The 7870-nt window shown below is 37.2% G+C and overlaps 1 protein-coding gene across 1 annotated transcript; it reads left to right on the top strand.

Annotated features, from left to right (window-relative positions):
- Positions 1-4710: 4710 nt before the first annotated feature.
- LOC115306993 (olfactory receptor 4A47) lies at positions 4711-5652 on the top strand. Its single transcript, XM_029957609.1, has one exon. The coding sequence runs from the start codon at positions 4723-4725 to the stop codon at positions 5650-5652; it is 930 nt and encodes a 309-aa protein (XP_029813469.1). The 5' UTR covers positions 4711-4722.
- The last annotated feature ends 2218 nt before the right edge of the window (positions 5653-7870 follow it).

Genomic DNA, 7870 nt, shown 5'->3' with positions numbered 1-7870 from the left:
CCCCCAACTTCTGGCAGCCATTGATCTTTTCACTAAGCTTATAGTTTTGCCTGTTACACAATTTCACATGGTCGGAATCATACAATATGTAGCCTTTTGAGATTGGCTTCTTTCATTTAGCAATCTACATTTGAGTTTCTTCCATGTCTTTTCCTGACTTAGTTGCTCATCTTTTTAGTGTTGAATAGTATTTTTTGTCTGGGTCTACCACAGTTTATTTTTTTTCTTCCAAGATTTTATTTAATTTCAAGTTAGTTGACATATGGTGTAGTATTGGTTTTAGGAGTAGAAACAGCATATTTATCCACTCACGTACCAAAGGGTATCTTGGTTGCTTTCATGTTCTGACAATTATGAATAAAGTTGCTAGAAACATCCATGTGTAGGGTTTTTTTTCCCTCAGCTTTGTCAAAATATAATTTACATATAATATTTTATAAGGTTCACATGTACAGCATGATGTTTTGTTACATGTATATATTGCAAAATTATTACCACAATGAGGTAAGTCAAAACATTCATCACCTCACATAGTGACGTGTGTGTGTGTGTGTGTGTGTATGTGTGTGTGTGAGAACATTTAAGATCTACTCTCAAGTATATAACACAGTATTGTTAACTCTGGCACCAAACTCATTATTAGATACCCAGAATTTATTCATCATAAACCCAAAGTTTGTACCTTTTGACCAACATGCCCCCCTTTCCCTACCCTCAGTTCCTGCCAACCACTGTTCTAGTCTCTGATTCTTTGAGTTTGACTTCTCTTCTTGACGTCTGAAGGATAATTTCACAGAGCACAGAATTTTACATTGGCATTTTTTGTTTCTTTTTTTTCTCTCTCAACCCTTTAAATATTTCACTCCACTCACTTTTTCTTGAGTGGTCTCTGAGGAGAAGTTGGATGTAATTCTTTCCTCTTTTCCTTGTGGTGGTGGTCTCAGACTATTGACAGAGGTGTTATTGCCTAGGAATGCCTGTGACACTCACCTGGGCCCGTATGGCTTATAGCAGGTCCCCACAGACATTTCCCCCACTGAGGCCGGAGTTGTTCTGGATTGGCCCTTGTGGTTCTTCTTATGATTGCAGGACACACTTCACTGCAGCAAAAATGCTCAGGGAACTTTGAGGAACAAGATTTATTATACACTAGTCCTGGAGGCTACAGGGTCTGTCGAGGGCCACACCTTAGGAGGTTGTAAGTAGAGAGCAAAAGAGCACAGACCTGAGGCTCTGCCATTATTAGGGTCTGGCAGACTGGGATGGGTATTTAGGGTTTCATGGGTTCACTATTTGATTGCTTTAAAGCATGATTGGAAATTAAAGGATGGAAAGGGAGAAGCAGGGTTACTCAAGTGGTCAGTTTGTGAAGTTACCCAGGGCTTCCTGAAAGAGGGAATTTCATGGGTTGGGGGGTGACTTAATTCCTTGTCTGGTAGCTCTGTCATATAGCTGGCAATATGTTTATTCACGAGGGATGTCTTGTGAAATACGTGCTTCGGCAATCAGAAACCTAATGTCAAGCACTTTTACACTATAATCAAAGAGTTTAATGTCTGGGAAACTCACTCCTCTATAGGCAAGATTTTTTTCCTCTGGCTTCTTTCAAGATTTATAGGTTTATCTTTGATTTTTTTTGAAGTTTGAATATGATATACCTCCATATGGTTTTTTGTTTATTTGTTTGTTTGGCAATTGTCTTATGAGGTATTCTCTGAGCTTCCAGAGGATTGGTGTTTGATATTAATTTTGGGGGAAATTCTCAGTCATTATTGCTTCAAATATTGCTTCTGTTCCTTTCACTTTTTTCTCTGGTATTCCCATTACAATGATGTTACCTTTCTGGTAGTTGTCACACAGTTCTTTCAAATTCTGTTCTGGTTTTTTTGTTTTCTGCTTTTTGTTTTTCAGCCTGTTTTCTCTTTGATTTTCAGTTTGGGAAATTTCTATTGTCATGTCTGGAGGCAATGTCTAGTCTATTAATGAGCCCTGTCAAAGGCATTCTTGATTTCTGTTAGTCTTTTTGATCTCTAGGATTTCTTTTCGACTCTTCCTTAGAGTTTCTCTCTTCTTACATTATCTACCTGCTCTTGTCTTTAGTGATGTAGCAGAGCAAGTGTTCTGTAGTCTATCACAAAGTGTCCATCTTCGGGTGAGCCTGTGTCCTGGGACTGTATAGTTCATCAGGGCTTCCTGTCCAACCTCTCCATAATGTGATAGGTCTAAAGTATCTTTACATATAGATGTCCTTTTCAAATTTTAAAATTTGGTTGAAAACCACAGTGAACAGAAGCAAGAATCAGTGTTGGGCACACTGCAAGTGCATGACTCAATGATGTATCTGGTTAGAAGGCAAAAAATGCCCAATACTTTGCCTCTTAGTGGGGAGAAGATGCTGTTCTCTTCAGAACTGTTACAACTTTTTCAGGAGGGTTGATTAGTATTTTAAGAATGACCTCTAAAATTTTTTAATCCTTTTTTAAAAACATTTATTTACTTTTGAGAGACAGAGAGAGACAGATCACGGGCAGGGGAGGGGCAGAGAGAGAGGAACACACAGAATCTGAAGCAGGCTCCAGGCTCTAAGCTAGCTGTCAGCATAGAACCTGATGCGGGGCTGGAACCCACAAACCGTGAGATCATGACCTGGGCTGAAGTCGGATGCTCAACCGACTGAGCCACCCAGGCGCCCCAAGAATGATCTCTCAAGATCTTGGTACAATTAGTTTTGCCCTACTACCAGAATAAGATGGCCAGAAAATTGGAATAGTAATTTTTCTTTTTTGAAGTTACTAGTAAAGAAGTTAGAGAAGTTAGAGAAGTTTCCCTTTTAAAATTAAAAAAAGAATGTTTATTTATTATTGACAGAGAGAGAGAGCACGAGTGAGCATAAATGGGGGTGGGGCAGAGAGAGAGGGAGACAGAATCTGAAGCAGGCTCCAGGCTCTGAACTGTCAGGACAGACCCTGATGTGGGGCTCAAACTCATGAGTCATGAGAACATGACCTGAGCCGAAGTTGGACACTTAACTGACTGAGCCACCCAGGCTCCCCAAGAACTTTATAAGTTTCCCTTTTAAAAAAGCTTTTTGCTGACTTCTTATGTCAGGTAGGTTTGTCTGCCTTGATAGAAGACCCTAATGTGGAACATTTTTGTTTTTCTGTTTGCATCGTGGGATTCCTTTTAAATAGATCTGCAATCAAATAATAATAATTTTCTGAAGTAATTAGAAGACTCTGTGTAGAAAATGGACAAACATGGTCATATGACATCAAATATATTCTTAAGAACTAATGCAGCTTTTTGTTCTCGGTGGTCATACTGGATGGAAGAGGCATTTCCAGGTCTTTGTGAGTTAGTTAAAAAGTCCTCCTGCTGATTGGGAACAAGCCTTCAAAAGGTAAGTCTGCAAGAGCTAATGGAGGAAGCCAGGCTTTTCAACTGTGTGAATTACTTTATTATGTGGGAAATTCTTATAAATTTGAGTTTATAAAAATTGAAACATTAGAAACTTCTGGAATCACATATTTGAAGTCAATCAAAGTTTATAATTACATTTCTGTCACTGAAGGGTGTATGACTTTGAGAAAATTAGGTATTCTAACCCTATTTCTTCAACTATAAAGTGAGGATAACAATGCTTGTTATTGTAAAGATAAAATGTTATACATTAAATGGGATTCTATATATACATGCATATGTAGGTGTAGATATATATGTATGTATGTATATATACATATACATATATGTGTATATATAATGTCTATGTAAGCATGGAAATAGCATGTGATATATAGAGTTATGCATAACAAATAATAGATGTTATTCTTGCAGTGTTAACATTTCCTCTTATTAAAATATTTTATAGCCTGCAATGAGATGGAGGTCATCTAGGAAGGAATAGGTTTGTTATGGAAAATTAAAAGTTTATCTTTTTTTAATGTTTATTTATTTTTGAGTGAGAGACAGCACAAACAGGGGAGGGACAGTGAGAGAGAGAGAGAGAGAGAGAGAGAGAATCCTAAGCAGGCTCCACACTGTCAGCATAGAGACCAACGTGGGGCTCAAACTCACAAACCACGAGATCATGACCTGAGTCAAAATCAGACACTTAACCTACTGAGCCACCCAGGGGCCCCCCAAATTTATCTTAATAAATACTTAATTGATGCCCATTTGGAAATGTCATTTCGGTAGTTGTATACAGAGAGCTACTTGTAAATTGTTCTCCCACTTTGAATATGTAAATTACCTTAAGTGATTCTTCACTTAGGAAGGACACTTTATGTATGACTTTATACATGTGCAGCTTTCATGGAATTCCCTTTCCATCCACTCTTGTTCTCTCATTTCTCCTTTAAAAGTCAGTTAAAGTACTGCTTTTTTGGGGAAGCCTTCCCAGATCCCATGTCGATTAATGTGTTCTGGCACAGGGCACCCTTAGTCTATGTGACTAATAGTGACACTTATTAAGTTGATCTGTAATGGTCTGGCCACCTATACATGAAATCACTGAGAGTAACTAACTATGTCTTATTCAACTGCATGATGTTAACCTCTATGAAAGGTTTGACATCAGTCGTTTTCCATGTGCATTTTTAATTGAATAAATACAAAAGATTCAGCTTATAATGCATTTAAAACTTTTTTCCTTTGTTTTAAAGGCAAACTGTTTCTAATAACTGAAGGCAGCACCTCTAAGGAATAGACAGAACTAAGTTAATGGAACCAAAGAACAATGTGACTAACTTTGTCCTCTTGGGCCTCACACAGGATCCAAAGGAACAGAAAGTACTCTTTGTTATGTTCTTACTCTTCTATATTTTGACCATGGTGGGCAACCTGCTCATTGTTCTGACTGTTTCTTTTAGTAAGACCCTGGACTCACCTATGTACTTTTTTCTGGCTAGCTTATCATTTATGGATGTCATTTATTCTTCATCTATTTCTCCTGAACTGATTTCAAATTTGTTCTTTGGGGAAAACACCATATCCTTCCAATCTTGTATGACCCAATTATTTACAGAGCACTTTTTTGGTGGGTCAGAAGTCTTTCTTCTGCTGGCGATGGCCTATGACCGCTATGTGGCCATCTGTAAGCCCTTGCATTATTTGGTTGTCATGAGGCAATGGGTGTGTGTTGTGCTGCTGGTAGGGTCCTGGGTTGGGGGTTTTCTGCATTCAGTAATTCAAGTTAGCACGATTTATGGGCTCCCATTCTGTGGTCCCAATGTCATTGATCATTTTTTCTGTGACATGTACCCTTTATTGAAACTGGTCTGTACTGACACCCATGTCATTGGCCTGTTAGTTGCAGCCAATGGAGGGATGATCTGCACGATTGTGTTTGTGCTCTTGCTCACCTCTTATGGTGTCATCTTGCACTCGCTAAAGAACCTTAGTCCAGAAGGGAGGCGGAAAGCCCTCCAGACCTGTGGTTCCCACATCACTGTGGTGGTCTTCTTCTTTGTCCCATGTATTTTCATGTATGTGAGACCAGCTAAGACCTTCCCCATTGACAAGTCATTGAGTGTGTTTTATACAGTGATAACCCCCATGCTGAACCCCCTGATCTACACTCTGCGGAATTCTGAGATGATAAGTGCTATGAAGAAGCTCTGGAGGAGAAATGTCACATCTTCTAGTAAATGAGCACATGATCACCATGAAGAGTTACTTGACATTAGGGTTCATTTCCTTAGAAGGCAGAAGTCATCTAAAACCTGACTCCAGCTTTCCTTTCTTCAAAGAATTTATGATAATTATAATTAAAGAATGAAGTAGATTAATGTGCTGTAATTATTTTCCCTCCCTGCTAGGATGTAAGGTCCAAAACATCTTGTAGATCTCTTCACTTAGGAATGTTTAATGTCTTTCTAGCAAAGAATCCATAACAGGTAATGGATTTGTGAGGAAATTTCTATATGAACATATTAAGTTTTAATCAATTTATGAATTTATCTTTAATGTATTTTCTGAGACTTGGTATTATTTTTAATTAGATTACTGTCATTTAATTGTTTTTATTGTACTATTTAAAATATTTAATGGTATGTGTAGGATGTCTTCTTTATTAAATTTCAGTTGTCTTATATAAGAAAAGTTAAAGTGTACAGGTAATAATAGCAAAAATGAAAACCTTACGGAATAAGATAAAGTGTAGCACAAATTTCCTACTCATCTCTCAGCACAGTCTCTAGTCCTCTTTCCCAGAGGCAGTCACTTAATCTGTTGCTTAAGATTCATCAGGCAATAATATTTACAAATGCATGTGGAAATGCAAATACACATATGTGTGTGTTTTTCTGCATATGTAAATGTTTGCTTTTACTATGCAATATTTTTTAAAATGAAGCTTTTCATATTAGGATAGTTTTTGTGTATTTTTATTTTATCAGTTGAAGTATAGTTGATGTACTTTATTAGGCTCACGTGTATAACACACTCCTGTCAGAGTTACAACATGACAGAATGCTCACCATAATAAGTAAACTTACTATCTGTCACCATACGAAGGTTTTGCAACAGTATTTACTATATTTCCTATGCTGTACTATATACCCTTTGACTTATGTATTTTATAACTGGAAGTTTGTACCTCTTAATCACCTTTGCCTTCAGCCCCTCCCCTCTGGTAATCATCACTTTGTTCTGTGTATTTGAGTCTGTTTTTGTTTTGGTTTATTTGGTTATTAGATTTTACATATAAATGAAATCATCTGCAACATTGAAGATATTCCATATCAGTCCATACAGATCTAATTCTTAGTGGGGTTTCTTTTTTGTACTAGGTAATACTCCCTTATAAATATATACTAAAATTAATGTATGCGTTTCTCTTCCAATTGTTCCGAACCTTTTTGAATGATAAAGAATTTTGCAATAAATACATGTCTTTGAATAGGTGCAAAGATGAGTTGCTAGGAGTGGAACCGTTGATATGTGTTTAAGTCAGTGGTTAAATGTCGATGTTCGTAGTTATTGACAGACTGCCATCCCCGAGGTTGTGGCAGCAGCTGCATTGCTGCGCACGGTCTGTGAGAGCACTGCCTTCCATGTTCTCAACCACCTGTACCTAATAAATATTTAAGGCCTAGAACAATCTGATTAAAGATTTCATTTTTATAGTTTAATCAAAATCTTTTTTTCCCCAAATCTTTTGACATAGAGTTGGCGCATCTTCTCACATATTTAATATGATATATACTTATTTTTCTGTGGATCATCTACTAGTACCTTTTTCTGGTTCAATTGTTAACATTTCTGATTTTTATGTACTAAAGATATAATCCATTTACGATTGTGTAAGTAATAATTATTTTCCTGGCTTGTGATACTTTTAATTTTTTATTCTATTTTTTAAGTTCCTTTATTTTGAGAGAGAGAGAGCAAGTGAACGAGTGAACAAGCAAGGGATGTAGAGAGAGAGGAGAGAGAGAGAAACAAGTGCAGTGCAGAGCCCAATGCAGGGCTCGAACCCACAAACTGTGAGATCATGACCTGAGCTGAAATCAAGAGTTGGACACTTAACCAACTGAGCCACCCAGGCACTCCTTAACTTTTTCATACTGTGTAGAATGCTTCTGGCATGTAAACATTTTTGTCTTACATTTATATATTTTATATACTTATATATAAATATTATATATTTATATTTAATATAGAAAATGTTTTCTTTTTTAAAATTAGCATATAGAAATCTGTTGCATTTCTTTTAGTTTTTTTAATGTTTTTAATTTATTTTTTAGAGACAGAGAGAGACAGTGCAAGCAGGGGAAGGTCAGAGAGAGAGGGAGACACAGAATCTGAAGCAGGCTCCAGGCTCTGAGATAGCTGTCAGCACAGAGCCCGACGTGGGGCTCGAACCCAC

The sequence above is a fragment of the Suricata suricatta genome, chromosome 11, assembly GCF_006229205.1.
Source record: "Suricata suricatta isolate VVHF042 chromosome 11, meerkat_22Aug2017_6uvM2_HiC, whole genome shotgun sequence".
Lineage (NCBI taxonomy): Eukaryota > Metazoa > Chordata > Mammalia > Carnivora > Herpestidae > Suricata > Suricata suricatta.
The sequence above is the reverse complement of the archived record's forward strand: the minus strand, read 5'-3'. Positions and strand labels throughout refer to the sequence as shown.

What these genes read in the sequence shown, in the direction of transcription:
- LOC115306993 (XM_029957609.1), top strand. Translation starts at nt 4,723, where the DNA reads ATGGAACCAAAGAACAATGTGACTAACTTTGTCCTCTTGGGCCTCACA.